The sequence below is a fragment of the Anabrus simplex genome, chromosome 1 (genome assembly GCF_040414725.1).
Source record: "Anabrus simplex isolate iqAnaSimp1 chromosome 1, ASM4041472v1, whole genome shotgun sequence".
Lineage (NCBI taxonomy): Eukaryota > Metazoa > Arthropoda > Insecta > Orthoptera > Tettigoniidae > Anabrus > Anabrus simplex.
In genome coordinates this window covers 1,165,498,753-1,165,516,364 of record NC_090265.1, presented here as the reverse complement: position 1 = coordinate 1,165,516,364, position 17,612 = coordinate 1,165,498,753, and the positions used below count along the sequence as shown (strand labels likewise).

Sequence of the window (17,612 nt, the reverse complement as noted above, 5' to 3'; positions counted from 1 at the left end):
TTTTTCTTGTGGATCTGAGAGCTAGTTCAAGGTCCACACAGCCTACATGAGAACAATTAATGATGACAATGAGATAGTGACCCTAGTCTACCTTTCTTAGAAGTGGTTATAGAAATCCTTTTTTACATTAAACCATTTACTGTCAAAAGCTTCTTGTCTCTTTTTCAAGATAGCCAAGTGACAAGGTCACTGTCTTCTCAAGAAAGTGGCTGAGATCCAAATTCTGGTCACTGCATGCAAGGTTAAAAAAAAAGTCTCTTTCCTGCTCTTTGGATTCCATGTAAAACTGGAGGTCACATTTCTACGTTCATGATACTAACAGTCACATAAGAATAACTACAAGTTTGTCTCTTTCTGACAATGGTGTGGCTTGTAGGTTGAATCAAGCTGTGCAATAACAGGGTAGTTTGTTACTACTTCAGTGGGAGCTGTGACCACTCCTTGACCTCACTATCTCCTCCCACTCATTACTCTTAACAAGGCTGGGCAGAGTCCATCACAACACAAACAAGTAATTATAGTACCAGGAACTCGACACTAGGCAAACAGTACGCTATGAGCCTACTAACATAACTGCAGTTTTCAACTTTAACTAGCCTTGGAATACATTCCTGGGTAAATTGACATAAGTGGAAGTAATTGAAATATAAAACAACTGTTACACCTTGGAAAAGTTTGTGAGATGTACATTGTCAAGTGTTGAAATGATAACTAATTCATTAAAATAACTATCGTCTTCTTCCTGGCCTTTCACAGTCATTTCTGGTCAGCGCTACACGTGGATTAAACTCAGTTTTATTGCCGGGTGCCTTTCCTGATGCCAACACTTTGAGGAGAGATATATTCATTATTGCTTGGTTCTCTTGTGGTTGATAATGTGATGTAAATAAAGATGTGTTAAAAAAAAAAAAAAAAAAAAAAAAAAAAAAACACACACAAACATTTAGCCCTCAACCTGGAGGAATTAACTTGATGCAGCTAAAATCTCCAGCCCCTTTGAAATAAAGGCCAGTACACAGACCGATCAACCAAAGATATGAATTAATTCATTAAAATAAGTAATAACAGCTAGATTTACCATTGATAACAGAGGATGTTAAAAGTTTCATTGTATATACTATTGGCTGTTTTCAACATTTGCTTTCCTAGTAACTTGATTATCAATCTTATAAGTGAATATCACTTTTGTAAGTAGTAAGTTAATTTTCTTTTTGTAAAATAAAAAGAGAAATGATCATATTCACTGAAGTTGATAAAAACTGGTAAAGAATCCTTACAGAATGAGATCCACAAGGGTAGGGAATTTTATTGCATAAGAAGATATACTGTACAATATAACAGGTATTTCATTTCCTTGGCACTAAAAAGTGACAAAGCTTGGAAATAAATAGTGAATGCTACTTCCTATGCTCGCTGACTCTTTATAACAGTTAGAAATACCACATGTACAGTATTTATTATTCTTTTGTTAGCAGTTTATCATTGCACTAACACATGGAAGGTTTTTGGCAATGCAGGGTTGGGAATGGGCTAGGATTGGGAAGGTAGCAGCATTGGAAAGTACAGCCAAGCACTTTCCTTGTATGAAGATGGCAAACAATGGCAAAAGGGTTTTGAATGTATCATCAGTTGAATGCAAGCTCACAGCTACATGATTCAAACTGCCCAACCAACTCACTTGATGAATACTGTGGGTATTTTCTATCTATTGTCATCATGCAATTCCCTGCAGAGAACATTGTACATTCTCATCAGTTCTGGTGTATCAACCAAGGATATGGATTAATTCATTAAAATAATTTTTAGGTCAGATGATAACTGGTATCCTTAATCTGTTATGTTGACTGGAAGAACACAGGGTACATAGTCCAACAGTAGACAACAATATTGATTCACTGATCATATTATGGTATTTGTATCTAACATTGTGCTGGTACATAATGACAAATCATCCTCTACATGACCTGCAAGCTGTTTATATCTCAAAGTTAAAAGCTGGGTACACTAGTATTCTTCAGTACTATAGGCCTACTCACTAAAGTATCTTAGATAATTGCATTTACATAACTTTGACTTCCATTGCACATTATCTTGCTGGTTTCTCTAGTAATATGCATAGTGAATCTGGCACACGTCGATCTCTGACTCTTAACTTTCACCTATTGACATCGTGGACAAGGTCAACTCTTTCTACGTAGAAGTTAGTTCTTGATAACTCTGATAACATTTATGCATGCATCTTTGACATCGTAGGGTTACGTGAAAGGACAAAGTCCATTAAGATGAGATAGATTACAGGTTGTGACCTCTTTTGACGTCATGCTAAACATCCGCCTTGTGACGTTAATGCTTACGGATAGTCTAATCTCAAATTCCATACATGCCTAACACATTATTTCTTCTAGTAATCTAGTAGCTATCAAGGGTATTACCACAGGATATTGACTTCTCTGTAAAGAAAACCAATTTAGACAGCTGCTTTATGTAAAGAATACCAGTTTCCCAATAATTAAAGCTTCAGATATCAGTATATAAAATACTGCTTAAACTGATTCCAGTTAGGATCTGAGTTAGGAAATACATGCCAGGGGATGAGCTGCTTGAATGTCACTGTGTTTGACAGATGAATGAAAAAATTGTACCAGAGAAAACAGGAGATCTTGTCTCAAAGCTCAAATAATTTTATGAGAAGCTGATACTTTTTCTCTTTTCCATATATAAATTACTGTATTATAATTTTGACCATTATATGTGCACATCCTCGATAATAGGTAACCTAGGCATATTTTGAAAATGGGAAGTTAAAAGTGCAAAAGTGTAACTCCAGAAGGCTATTTGCTCTGTTTGGTAATAAATTTGTGAGAAGATATGAAATCGTAGGTTTGGACCATCCATGTACTGTAAAACAGAGAGAATTGTATCACAACATTATGCCAATTCTATTCCCAAGCACAAGGAATAAATAAAAAAGAATTTTCAATTGATGGTGTTTTTTACAGCTCTGGACCCAGCAGAGCCACATTTCACAAAGACAAATCCCATTGTGAGGCTGGATCCTACTGATGCTGACTTTGTTGATGTTATTCATACAGATGCAGCTCCTTTCATGCAAGGAGGTAAGTTGCTTGACTTATTTGAAATGTTAGAGGGCGAGAGTAAAAAACCAGATGAAATATCATGTAATAAAGTTCAGTTGTTTAATGCCACTGTTGTCATTTCCTCATCAACACACAGTCTCTTACCATTGCAAGATCGTCAGTATGTTATACCTGTTATGTGAGAATTATTTTCACTTTAAATAACTCATGTGTTATTATTATAGGTCTTGGCCTGCTAGAGCCTGTTGGGCATGTAGATTTCTATCCTAATGGAGGAGTGCACCAGCCGGGTTGTAATGAGGGGATGGTCAAGTACATTGGAATGGAAAGAGGAAGTTTTGTTGGAGGTAGGTACATAATGTACGTAATCGATATCAGTAGAGACCGGATTTTAAAGGTAATCCCTTTTTTAATTTCTTCCTACATAGCATGAAATAATTAATTACAATGTTCAAACCTTATTTCCACCAACCAAATTACATGGTTTTGTATTTCCTTTTCTTTTTTATCCACACCCTTTTTTAAAATATTTCAAATTTTGGTCTATTTTTGACACAATATTGCAAAAATTTAACTAAATCCCATATTATTTTCCCTCCCACCTGACAAACCTATAACTTTCTGAGACAAGCAGAAATAGCTTATTATAAATATCATTCATATTCTAATCACCATAGATTCCTAAAAATGTCAGAAGTCTACTGAAATAAAAAGGGAAAGGTCTATTTTGTTGCTCTAATGGGCAGCAAATATTTTAATGCAATACACAAAAATTGAAAAATTGTGCCAACGAGAACTGTTACGTACAGAAAGCTTGTGTTTAAGAAATATTGAACATTTTCGCGCATGCACATTAACTTGTCACCCACGCTATAGGCCATGCGAAAATATTTTTCATGGAAAACAGTCATAATCGCAGTTGGACTCATCCAGTGAGAGTTGTAGCAGAAGCATATGAAAAGACTCAGTATAATTTGTAGAAAGTAATTTTTTACTAGGTTTAGACCTTTATGTGAATTAATTCATGAACGGTTTAAACTTCGTGCTGTCATAGCGAGCGTTAAGTAAAATGGAAAAGGTAGCTCCAAGCAGTAGTCAGCTCCAGAATGCAGTAAGCTGTTACAAGGACGATTTTATGTAAAGTGACAGGAAAATTATCTGTTGTTCCTTGTGAGACATGAGTATTACGGTAGATGGAAAATTGAAGAACTTTGTGGGAAAGCTTTGATAGAGTTGTTCATACTTCTTTGCAGAAGGCAGAAGAGAAGTGCAAGAAACAGAATGCTTTCTTCACCAACATCACAGCTGCCATTTTACAAAGCAGCATTTCCCTTCATAAATTAAATATGCTTTCAATGAAGAATTTCTTTGAAAAGTACACAGAAAGATCTGTCCCAGATGAAAGCACTCTGCGAAAGAATAACTTGAAGCCAATGTAGAAAATATTAAAGAAGTAATAGGACAGCATCCCGTTTGTTTTATTGTGGATGGAAGACCGGATTCTGTCTTGAGAGCAGTTCTGGATATTCTTGTGTTGCTCCTGTCAGGAGATCTGTCAAAGCCACTGTTGTTGCAATATGAATTGCAAATAGTCAATTCTCTAGCTATCATAAAGAGTTATAATGACTGCTGCTTCAAGCTGTGGCCCTCAGTTATACCATATAAGAAAATGTGGCAAACTATTACTGATCTGGTACCAGTATCATACATAGTCTCAGCATTTGGACAGATGAAACCTTTACAGTATATTCCAATCTTCATCACGTAACCTGTGTTACTCACACTATCCATAGGATATACAGAGCAGTCAGAGCTGAATACCAGACATCAGATTCCTTTATATCCAAACTCAAGAAGATGCTGATGAAAGCTCCCAATAGTATATACCGTTACACAGAGATCACAGGCTGCTATTGCCCAAGTTTCCCATTATGACCAGATTGGGAATGTGGATTTTGTCTGCTGTTTTTCTAAGTGAGAATTTGGACAAGGTTAAATAGATTATTTTCCGTGAAGAATCGGTAGTGTAGCAGTGAGGATTCCAAAATTGGAAACTGAACTGTATGCATACTCCTTCAAATTTCTGCCAGGTGCCATCGTGAGGCTTGAAGAAGAGACCTTGTCCAAGAAGACCCAACATGTTATCCAGACACTAAAAAACTAATAAAGTGTGCTGATTTTGAGTTCAGGATAAAAACTTAATTTTCACTGTTTGTAATAGTTGATGTTGAGTGGTAATTTTATGTTTATAAAGTGATTCTGCATTCAAAGAGGCAAAATCAGTCTTTCAAACATATTGAAATCTTGAATGTGGTCAAATACAACACTTTCTGTACATTATGGTGGCGATTTTTATTATAAGAGGAACTACAACTAGGTAAATGTAAGCTTGTGTATGAATGTGCTGAAGTGTGTTTCCAATTAAAATAGCCGTTTTGTAGAAGAGTCTTTTTTTTTTTTTTTTTTGCTATTTGCTTTACGTCGCACCGACACAGATAGGTCTTATGGCGACGATGGGATAGGAAAGGCCTAGGAATTGGAAGGAAGCGGCCGTGGCCTTAATTAAGGTACAGCCCCGGCATTTGCCTGGTGTGAAAATGGAAAATGGGAAACCACGGAAAACCATCTTCAGGGCTGCCGACAGTGGGGCTCGAACCCACTGTCTCCCGATTACTGGATACTGGCCACATTTAAGCGACTGCAGCTATCGAGCTTGGTAGTCTTTCTTCAGGTCCTTGTTTGATGAATAATGTTCCCTTTAAAATCCAGTCTCTAGTTTTCACTCTAGAGAAGGCAAAAAAAACAATTCTATATAGGTAAATAAAATTATAATTTTGTCTGCACACTTTGAATTTTTTCCTTCATACTTTGTTTTTATCTCAGATTAGGTGTACAAAAGTTGAAAGTACGTAGATCGATTCATAAGTCATGGCAACTATTTTTTAATTCCAGACAATGTGCCAACACATAAAATTAACTGTATACCTTGGAAAGTGTGTTACATGACTTTTGTAATGTTGTCACCAAATGGGGTCTGAGTGTACTGATCTGGATTTGATCACAATCCCGATATAGGTTGTCTGTTGGCAGCTGTGCGTGTTGACGATAACCAAAGGTAAACAGAATTTGTACATCAAGATAGCCTTTCGCTGTGGCTGCAATACATGAAAAAGTCATGCAGAGCTATGGCGAGCATTGAGTAATTGTGCTATACCCTATCGTACAGTGGCAAGATGGGTCGGGGCCTTCAAACAGGGAAGAAAGTCAACTGCTGACCTGCCTTGTAGTGGACATCCTATGTCAGCTAATGAAGATGTAACAATGGCTGTGATTGAGCAGTGTCTCCTAGAAAACACACGTTGAACTGTGATCAAATTGGCCCAGCATACTGGAATTCCTTCTTCCTCAGTGTGCTGAATTCTACGGCAGGACTTAAATGTGCAGAGGATTGCTTCAAAGTGGGTGACACATCACTTAACGGAGGTAGAGAAGTGGACACGATATGAGACATGTCTTATCAATCCGGAACGATACCACGATAAAGGAAACGGCACGCTGACCCGTATCACCATTGATGAAACATGGGCTAGTGCGCATAGAATCGTAAGATACGACAAAATCAATCATCCACAGAGCTGATGATAATCTTGGCATATGACAGTCAAGGTGTTTTAGTGTGTCATCCAGTTCCTCATGGATGAACTGTAAATGCACAGTATTACCTGTAATTTCTGTGGTGTCATCTTTGTTGTGCAGTGTGAGAGAGACATCGAGAACTATCGGGCAATACTATAATCCTACATGACAACACTAGACTGCACACAGCAGACACAGTTATCCATTGTTTACAGTGTTGGGGATGGAAGGTCTTGCCACACCCTTCTCTGATCTTCATCCTCATGACTTTGATTTTATTCCTAAACTCAAGAAACCATTCCATTGGGAATGCTTTGCCAACACACAAGATACTGTAACCACATTTTGGTATGAAGTAGCACATATTAACAAAATGCATGCAGCTGATGGTAGTGTCTGTCTTTCCCATTGATGGTAATGAACCGTGGACAACTTGGGTGACTACTTTGAAGGATATTATACATCAACATGAATCAACCATCGTCAAGAGGTGATGCATCTACAAATGCTGTTAAACGGTTGTACGAGAATAAATCAATGATTTCAGAACGTTCTGTTTCACCTTGTTTTCTTCCACACAGCCCTGCATCCATGCTCCATGAGGTGGCTATATTACCAAGGTCACATAACATACTTTCCAATGTATATAATTAATTTTGTGTGCTGGCACACTGTTGGGAAATAAGACGTAGTCGCCATGACTAATGACTCACCCCTCGTAGGTTCAGTTCAGTTTTTGTCCATCAGCTTGGTTGTTTGTTTTGTTTGTTTGTTTATTTATTTGTTTGTTTGGATTAATGGAAGAAATGGCTAAACATAATTTCTCAATTCGTATTGAACTTCAAGGATAGGCAAATTATGCATTAGGCTGTATATTATTTGATTAGTGTACAGTGGTATTGCAATATTAAGGGAGCCTAAGCAGGAAATATCAGATTTTTCTGTTAACATTAACTGTATCAAAAAGCTGTACATAACCATCATTATGGAATATATAATTGACAATCTTATGCCTGGTACTTTTTAATGATACGAGCTATATTAAAAGAGTTATTCATGAATTTAGATTTTCATTGGCAAATCCATCAATGGCAAGCCTCTTTGAGATGGAAATATTGTTCAGCTGTTGTAATGAGTTAAAAGGAGGGGAAAAGAAAAGTAAGGCTGGGGGAATGAAATTACTTCCTCGACCTAAATGTCCAAGAAAATAGTGTGATGACCTACTGTATAATGTCCTAGCCTCTGAAACTGATAAACATTACACTGACTGCTGTTAGTTGAGGTGTCCTCTGTCTCTTCTGCTGTCACTCATTTTGCTGGATGGTGTTACTCTTGGAACTGTACAGAAGCTCACCCATTAACAATGGGTACAACAGTTAATCAGTAAACCAGATAATTAGCCCTTTGTGGGACCAAGGTCCACTGACAGTTGGTTGACATCTTGGGAACAGTATTGGGTGTCAGTATGGGGCTACTATATATTTTTTTGTACCTTTCTATCAGGAAGTTCCTTTAATGGTCCACTTGATGCCAAGTAATTTCTAATATGAATTAACTAGAAAAAATTTCCTGCTGTAGTCTACCTCGACAGTAACTGCAGTATAACATAAATCATTACTCTTCAATTAAATTTTTCAGAAGTTGGAAAGAATTCTTCTCTGCCTTAATTGACTCTAATTTATTGTTGTAAATGATAACTCTTGCTATTCCAGAGGGTTTATTTGGTAATTAATCATAAACTTTTCAGGTCTCCAAAAGTTCTTGAGTTGTAATCACATACGTAGCTACCAGTATTACATTGAGTCAATCAACACAAAATGTCCATACATGGGAATATCATGCGACAGCTGGGAGCAGTTCCAGAATGGCAGTTGCTTTCGCTGTGCTACAGAAATCAGCCCTCAGAGTAAACTCCGAGGAGAAATGTTGTGCACCAAATTTGGCTATGGCTCTCTGGATGACCTTATGCACCGTTGGCATGGCACCCCTCTGAAACTGTCACAAGAGAGGCTCTTTCTCATGACGAACTCTGGTTCACCCTTCTGCCGTAAGTATTCTTTTCCTATTTATTTAGTTTAAATAAATTTGATACATTAATATTAAGTGAACATTTTTGTTAAATCTTTGAGTTAGAATGTAAATTGAGGAATTCATAATTTTTAGAATTATAGATTAATGTTGATCATTGTTATCTTCCAGAGGAACACTACCGTGTCTCACTACACATCTCAGGTTCTGCGCAGAGTGTAAAACATGGAGGTGAAATTGGAATGTTCTGGGTCACTCTGCTTGGGGAGAATGGGTCCTCTCATAGGATGCAGTTGACACCCAGGTAAGATATGAATCAGTTTTTGATCTGTTGTTGATCTGAAAAATTATTACCTAACTATATTACAGTCTAGATTATCCATCATAATGAAGGGGAGAGGAGGAACAGATAATCAGAAAAGACAGATAATCTGCTCGACTTCTTCTTGTCATATTTTTAGTCCTTCAAAGAAGTCTGCAACTTTCTTGTGACCTTCAGTACCAATCATTCTTTTATCTTATGTTCATTCAGATTCTCTGGAGTAAAAATAATGTCCAAGAATGAAGTGTCATCTCCTTGCTCCATCTTCTGGATGAGGGTTTCTGCTGATTTAAGTACAGTTTTTAGAGAAGTACAGTCTCTTGTTTCTTGCCACTGCCCTTGGCCACCAGTTTGTCATTTTCGAATGTTTCATTTATTTCAACTTTGGTTTCAATGTCCAACATTTTGTATTTTCTTGTAAATTGACTATAATCGACAAGATGCAACCTTCTGATATACTTATTTAAATTTTTGTGAATGATTGGTGACAGTCAGTAGGCTGGTCTTAGCAGCAGTCAATAAGGTTCCTGCTCACTCAGCAGATGAAAATACCAAGTGTTGTGAATGGCAACTGTAGCCTTCCACAGGGTCTCTCCTTGGATGCTTTGTACGTTATTTTTATAAGAGATACAATGATTTATTATATTCTAGCAAGGACATAGAAATTTAGCTAGGATTACCGATATTGATTGTTTAAGAAATGGGAAAACTGTCAGATAATCTGTTGATCGGTTAATCGAGAGATGGATATTGCAGTTATGTCTGTGTTACCAAAAGTATTTATCTCTTAATGCTATGCATACCAAGGAAAATAGGCTTTCCAAAGAAAAGTACCTCTGAAATTCATTACTCAAACTACTCTCTTATTTCTAAAAGTAATGTGTTTATTCTTTCTCTCTCTCTCTTTGAATTGAGAAGGTTGATGTACTAGTTAGGAAGTGGGGAAAACAGGCTAAGTAGGAATGTGGTAACTAGACTAGAAATCCATTCTTGTAAACATTGTTTGGTTAATAATTTATCTAAGCTTATGTGGTCATTCTCCTCAAACATCTGTTTGATGCATATTTATTATTGCAGTGAGCAACTATACGAGCCTGACTCCTATCACCGAGTTGTAGTTGCTGGCAGAGGTGTGGGCAAACTACGGGGAGCCTTCATAGAGTGGGAGTACCGTATGTCCTTCCTAAACCCCCTCAGTTGGAGGGTACTCGGGCTACCGAAAATTTACTTGGAATCTATCAGTATCGACCACCTGGAAGGTGATCAAAGGTTAGTAATTTAAGCTATCTCTGTAAAATCTTTCTCTCTAACATTTTGTTTTCTCCTTGGTGGTGGATGTGACAACCTATCAAATGAAAGGCAATATTATTGTGATAAAAGATTAAAATTGCACCTTCATTCAGTATTTTAACTTTTATAATTGACATACTACTACCAACCCACCCAGAAAATTTTATGACAGAGTGAGAATTCAACTTTGTATATTTGTTTGGAACTGCCTAGTGGGTGAAACAGGTGTTCTCAAGGTAGACCTCCACCTAACTGTATTCACAGAATACCTGGTCACTTGTTTGTAGAAAATGGGCTGCATGTACAGTATTAATGATAATATAATATTACTTCAACCCCTTGCACTTATGATTTGTTTGTTCAGTCTGAATCCCTGAAAAGCAACTAATGCTTTACATGTTTAGCTATATGGCTGTGTGTATTTATACCTTGTTTCTACATTCTTTCCTTTACTACAACTTTCCATGTTTTCTTTCTCTGGGACTTTTGTTCTTCTCCTCTTCTTTATTTTCTTCATATCCTGTTCTCAACCATATTCATACCATTTTCATATCTCCCTGTCTATTCTTGTTTTTAACACCTCAACTTCAATCTCTCTTGAGATAATTTGCTGTATTTTGTTCCTTCTGTTATTCTGGACAGACCTTCTCATTTCTAGCCTATTATCAATCAATCAATCAATCAATCAATCAATCAATCAATCAATCAATCAATCAATCAATCAATCAATCAATCAATCAATCAATCAATCAATCAATCAATCAATCAATCAATCAATCAATCAATCAATCAATCAATCAATCAATCAATCCTGATATGCATTTATAGCTGTTGCACAGGTGACAGATTTCCTAATTTTTTTCCTATTTGCTTTACGTCACACCGACACAGATAGATTTTATGGCGTTGATGGGATAGGAAAGGCCTAGGAGTTGGAAGGAAGCGACCGTGGCTTTAATTAAGGTACAGCCCCAGCATTTGCCTGGTGCAAAAATGGGAAACCATGGAAAACCATCTTGAGGGCTGCCGACAGTGGGATTCAAACCCACTATCTCCCGGATGCAAGCTCACAGTCGCGCACTCCTAACCACACGGCCGACTCGCCCGGTAGATTTCCTATCAGTTCTTTACCTAGTCTTTCAAAGAAGTTGGAAATTTATCAAATATCCCTTAGTAAATTATTCCAATCCCTAATTCCTCTTCCTATAAATGAACATTACACCCAGTTTGTTCTCTTGAATACCAACTTTGTCTTCCTCTGCTGTTCTATCTGCACTGACTCGTACTGATACCTTACTCATATCTCTCCTGAATTCTCCACCTGAATAGACCCTTTTGTCCTCAATTTTCTTCTCCTTAAACATTAGCCCACCTGTCTTCCATAACTTCTCCCCTTCCTTCCCCTCCCTCTTCTGTACCTATCATCTCCTGTACATTGTTTGAGGGAGACCTACCTTCATTCCTGTCTGTGATTAGAATCCTAATTATCTTCCTCAAACACTTAAACTCTTTCCTCATACTCCTTAATGCCTGCTCGCATCCACAGTCCCTCTACCTCCATTCCTTAGCCATTCTTTAATATTCTATATGGGATTATGAAATATTACTTGTATTCTTCGTTTTTCTCTCCCATTCTATTCTAATCTTTTGTCTTCAGCCTGGAGACTTCCTAGGTATTTGAAGTTTTCAGTTGTTTCCAGTTGTTCATTCTGGTTCATAATTTTTCTTCTACCTTGTTTACTTCATCTTACCATGACTACAGCGTTGCTCTACTTAAGGTTTATCTTCAATCTAAATTTTTATTATAATGCTCTGAACAAGTATAACTTCTAAATAGACACATTGTAAAATTACAAATTATTGTCCGCAAAACTTTTAGTGATACTTCGGCTCCCTAGTGCTGAATCGATAGATTTCAGTTATCTTCGTATTGGCAACCTCTGACACAAAAAATATGAATCGATTATGCATCACTGTGAGACATCTGGTGGTATAATTGCAATACTTTAAAAATACTGTAGTTATTTACCGCAAAGCAAAGCAAAGTCACCTCCATACAGGCCATGAAGGCCCTTGGAGGAGTGGAAGGTAAAGTCTTCCACCATTGTTAACATTGGCATGTAATGGGGTAGAGTGGTTAGCTCTATGCCCAACCGCCTTTGCCTCCAGGAATTAACCTGGTACTCATTTTTTGTGTAGGCTGAGTGAACCTCAGGGCCATATGCACCTCCGGAAGTGGAAATCTTGTTTCTTAAATTTTACAACTTCCTGACGGGGATTTGAACCCACGTCCTTCTGGGCAAAGCGAGCACGCCTTTACTGCCTCGGCCAGGAAGCCCCAGTTATTTACAGAGCAAAGTCAAAATATAGGTTAAGCTTGAACATGAGTGAGGAAAATCAAAGTATATCACAGGAACAACCTAGAACTCCTGCACGGAAACAATGGTTTAGAAAATTCATATCGATCGATCATACTCTCGATTCATTTCCAATTTCATTTCCATTCTGTTGGCAGTATTACCAGAACCATTGTAGCTCTCTCCTTACTCCTCACCCCTGTAAAACGAAGTGTCACTAAAAGTTTTGCGGACAGTACTCACTGCTATGGAGTATGTTAAAAATAAAGCCATACTTTCCAGTGTCCACTCAGTTAATGTAACTTTAATGCTTTTCAGTCTGCCAAACACTAATTATAACACTTACAACACTACAAAATACCTGAAAAAGCACTATTGTTTAATGGTGTTTTTACAGGTACCTGAAAAAATACTGTTGTTTAATAGTGTTCTTTTTACAGGTATGTTGTACTGTTGTATTATAATTAGCGTTTGACACACTGAAAAGCATTAATGTTACATAGTTTGTTTGTCAAGTTGTTAGATTCTTCCTGCCTAGTACTTGAAGAGTTCCCCTCCAGCGCGACAGACAAAAGAGAGCAGGAAATTCCTACCATCCGTAGAGGACAGCTATTGGGTGGGGGGTGGCGAAAATAAACAGCTAATGGAAACAAGATTATGAAACCTTCGATAAAGCCGTATTTGCGTTATTTTAATCATATGACGACTGTACACAGGCTGGCACTAATTGTTTTAAATTATTTTTAAATAAGATATCAAATTTGCAATATAGGCGGCAGAATTGATACCGCCATTGCCAATATGTTTTGAAACACCAGGTAGCTCTTATCCCTTTACTACCACTTCACATGTCTCTGGTTCGAATGAAGTAGGAGAAAATGTTCATCAACTCACCAAAAGGACTAATGGCTAGCACAGAAAGAAGATTATGTCCTGCAAAGGGAATACTCCACAAGTGTGAGTTATTGGAACTCTCTAATTATATCACTATCGCCAACTCCCAAAGAAATGACTACATTTTCAATGCAGTTTTTCACTGTACCTTCATTTTTTCTAAGCCTCATGTATCATTGTGTATGGTACACAACTTTTCTCCAGTCACTTATACTAACATTTGCCATGGCTTCCGCTAAATTTTTTTTCTAATTTATGCTATACCGGTACTAATAATAATAATAATCGCATGGCCTCAGCTACCGTGTGCAGACATTTCGATTTGACGCCATCTGGCTGTCTGCTCGTTAATTTCGACGTTCCGTTTTACTCTAGATTCGTTAGATGGCAGACAGAGTAAACCGGATCTCTCTTGGGCGTCTCTGGCTGAGATTTAATTAATTTTGTCGGGTAAATACCAAATGTATCACCAGAGATCTTTTACATGCCGACATCGTACGACATGGAGTATCGAATGGACTTTTTTCCGCCCTTCAAAAATCCGACTACCTCTGCCGGGTTTGAACCCGCTATCTTGGGATCCGGAGGCCGACACACTACCACGGATCCACAGAGGCAACTATACTGTACTATACTATAGAAGAAAGACTAGAAATAACTATATAAAATATAAAGATTATCAATAAAATGCAAAAGGTAATGATCTGTATCAAATACACTGAACAATCTAGCTTAACCATGTGAAAAAAGTAAAGAACAAGGTTGCCAACCAGGTTTTGATTTCCTGCTCTGTTGACATTCATTGATATGAAAGACAGCTTGGGATTGGATGAATATCTACACACAACCACTAGACAGTACCAAAACATCAATGAAGGAGTTTTAATGTTCAGAGCATATACTGGTATATATAATATTTTCCATAGTTTTCTATAATCAGTGACTACATAGGAAACTACAATGATCAGTGTTGTTTTCTGTTGCAGCATTGCTCTGTGCGTACCTGATGGAAAGCCTGTTATTTCTTCAGAGCCCATCCTTCTTCACCATCGAGATAGCTGTACACACCAATATCTATCTAATAATAGAACATAGCATTTCTATCACTTTTCTGATATCTAATGCAAAGTCTCTCTCTCAACTTATTGTAACTTCTCTTTCCCTGACTGCAGCTGGTATATTGTATGTTGAATGCTGAAAATTATGAATCATGAATTCTTCATTTTGTTAGGCTGTGATAAGAAGTAGGGAAAACCAAAGAATAGCATCATCTTTGTCAATATTTTCTGATCTAGCACTTTTCAGGATATTGGCAGGCTACCTATTTGAATTGCTTGCAGAATCATCCATCATTATCATCTAATTGTAGAAATATATCAATGATTCTGCATTATACACAATTCAAGAACAGTTTTAATATTCTTTTGAGATTTATTGAAGATTTCCATGAATTGTTTTATACACTACCTACCATGAATTGTAACCTATTTCAAAGACTGCTATTTACTTAGGTCTATGGATTATTTAAAGACTGCTATTTGCTTAGGCCCACGGATTAAATTTATAACAAGAAAAGGAACCGTCTTGTGGCAAGCTAGATCAAGAAATATTAACTTGTCTTCCCTTGCAACACAATCATTTTCACTTACCACTTATGTGATCATCATCAATTATTTATTTGTTCCTTAGCATGTACTTTATTCATTATTTCTTCTCACAGTAGCCTAATACTGTTTTCCTTTTATGACTGATAATATAAATAATTCTCATATTTTATTTGAAGCATGGAGTATGAGTAAAATTAGCTGCCAGCAGGCCCTACTGAACTCTGTTTAGTCACAATTTTTTATTTTAATGTCAGAGTTTGGAATTTGTGCGTAGCTGCAGCTCCATGTATAAGCGAATCATACCTTGAATTTATGAAGTTTGCATGATTCATTGTTTAGATGCTAGAAATAAATCTAGATTAGGATAATATACAGCAGCTGTGAACTTAGTTTTTTTTTTTTTGGTTACATATTCTTGGAGATGAATCTCATAAAGTATTTGATGGATAGTCATGGCTACTATCTGAAAAATCTGTGTGTTTAAGGTTACCATAACTTATTAGAAACTCCCAGAGCAGTTAGTGAAGGAGATAGGTTTAGCTTTAAGTTAAACAAATGTGATACTTAGGGGAAATTGTACAAAGACTAGTAAAAGTAATGTATGAGCTGTGAAATGCATAATGTCATATCCACATTATCATATGTTAAGAAACTTCCTCATTTTTTACTTCTCATAATTCATCAAGATATTGTTATAACTTGTCATGTTCCATATCATTGTTTTAGTTTTGATAATCAATATGAACATCAAAAGTGTATATAATACTGTATTTTTAATATTGTCAAACTCTCTGTCATTGTAGTTTGTGTTGTTCATGTTATTTGTTGAGTTTATTTATTATCTTTCATGGTACTGAGAAAATGTGCTATGAGTGTGACGTGTTTGTACTTTCTTAAAAGACAAGCTAGAACTATAAATGTACAAAATAGAACAAGTTTTTAAGAAATTATTTGTATAATTTATTACTTTTAAAACCTTATTCTCTTACTTTGTATCCTCTTGAACAAGACCAGATTCATTCCTTTATACTCCTATAGTCATGGCCACTAAATTAGGTGGGTCAGAGAAATGACACTGTTGCCAAGGTTATGTACCAACTGGAGAAGAAATGTCTAATTGAACACATCATTTTGAAGAGTGGCACATTTTCTTCTCTCCCAAAGTCCTCCTACAATGATGCAAAACAAATTATACTACAAGCTTCAGGAAAGACTGCTGATTTCAGTGATATAACTATTTTCCACATCTTCTTTTTCCTTCTTTAGCTTTTGTCCTGCCTGGTGGCAGAGTCTGCTGTGTGGATTCATTGTCTCCATTTAATTCGGTCTTGGGCCATGTCTGGATGTAGTTTTACAGCTTTCATGTTGTTGTGCACTGTATCGGTCATCGCTGTCTTGGTTGTCCCTTGGGCCTCTTTCCAGTGACTTCCAATGAATACGCTGACTTTGCCAATGTATTTTCTTCTGCACGCAACACCTGCCCAAACCAGTGCAGACAGTTTTCCTGCATTTTCTTCTGGATCAGTGCACCACTGCCGGTCCCAAGTCCAGGGCCTCATCTCGCAAGTGATGAGGAAGGAGGAGAGGGAGGAGTAAAACCTTGTTAAAAAACCTGGGTCTATTTGGCTCCAGATGGTAGTACCCTGTAAGGGCCCCTGCCTAGGCTTATTAGGTGAAACCTGGTCAACGGTCTCAAAGGCAGAAGAGGAGTTTCAGATTCCCAATGGTGGAGAGAGTGGAAGATCTGCCTCCAGGACTCACAGTCTTGGTTGTATTTCCGAGGTCTTCGGGCCACTCTAGAAATAACTTTCATCAGTCATGGAAGTATGTCAATGTCCTTAATGGCAACTTTGGTGGAGATGGAGACCATCGGTACAGTGCAGTTGGCAGATGAGGCACTCTATCTTTCTGGGAGTTAATGCAGAGAGGAACATAGCGTTTGTTCCCCAGAGGAGTGGCTACAAAAGGCATCTGTTTTCCAGGTCACGAGCAGCCTAACTACCTGCTGGCAGCAGCTCTAAAATGCTTGGCGACAGGCTCCGTGATAAGCTGGCCATGAAATCATACTGTCACATTCTTATGGAAATGTTGTTTCATGATATAACTATTTTCCACATCAACCAATTAAAATAATGAGTACGAATAAAAACCTGAACAAGTTAATTTACATCTGTAAAATCAAGTATTGAAATTTTCAGTAAGTGGCCATGTTTTTGTTTCTTCAGCCAATAAAATGTCTGTAGGAAAAAAATGTAGAAAATTGTCTTAATTGTTTAAATCTGAAGCATATTTCCATGGGTCTTTTAGTTTTCCTGGAAAATGGTCCAAAAGTGTCCATATAAATGTCGCTAGCTGAGGTCATTCGGGTCGCGCGTGCCAG

At 37.2% G+C, this 17,612-nt stretch overlaps 1 protein-coding gene across 2 annotated transcripts in view; it reads left to right on the top strand.

Annotated features, from left to right (window-relative positions):
- The window catches only part of LOC136858142 (pancreatic triacylglycerol lipase), a 116,178-nt gene extending 99,999 nt beyond the window's left edge, over positions 1–16,179 (top strand). For both annotated transcript variants that reach the window (XM_068225430.1, XM_067137466.2), the window contains exons 6-11: positions 3,000–3,116; positions 3,323–3,445; positions 8,482–8,781; positions 8,934–9,066; positions 10,162–10,353; positions 14,612–16,179. In XM_068225430.1, coding sequence (XP_068081531.1) covers positions 3,000–3,116; positions 3,323–3,445; positions 8,482–8,781; positions 8,934–9,066; positions 10,162–10,353; positions 14,612–14,720 — 974 coding nt within the window. In that variant the 3' untranslated portion in view covers positions 14,721–16,179. The remainder of the gene's footprint in view (positions 1–2,999; positions 3,117–3,322; positions 3,446–8,481; positions 8,782–8,933; positions 9,067–10,161; positions 10,354–14,611) is intronic.
- The last annotated feature ends 1,433 nt before the right edge of the window (positions 16,180–17,612 follow it).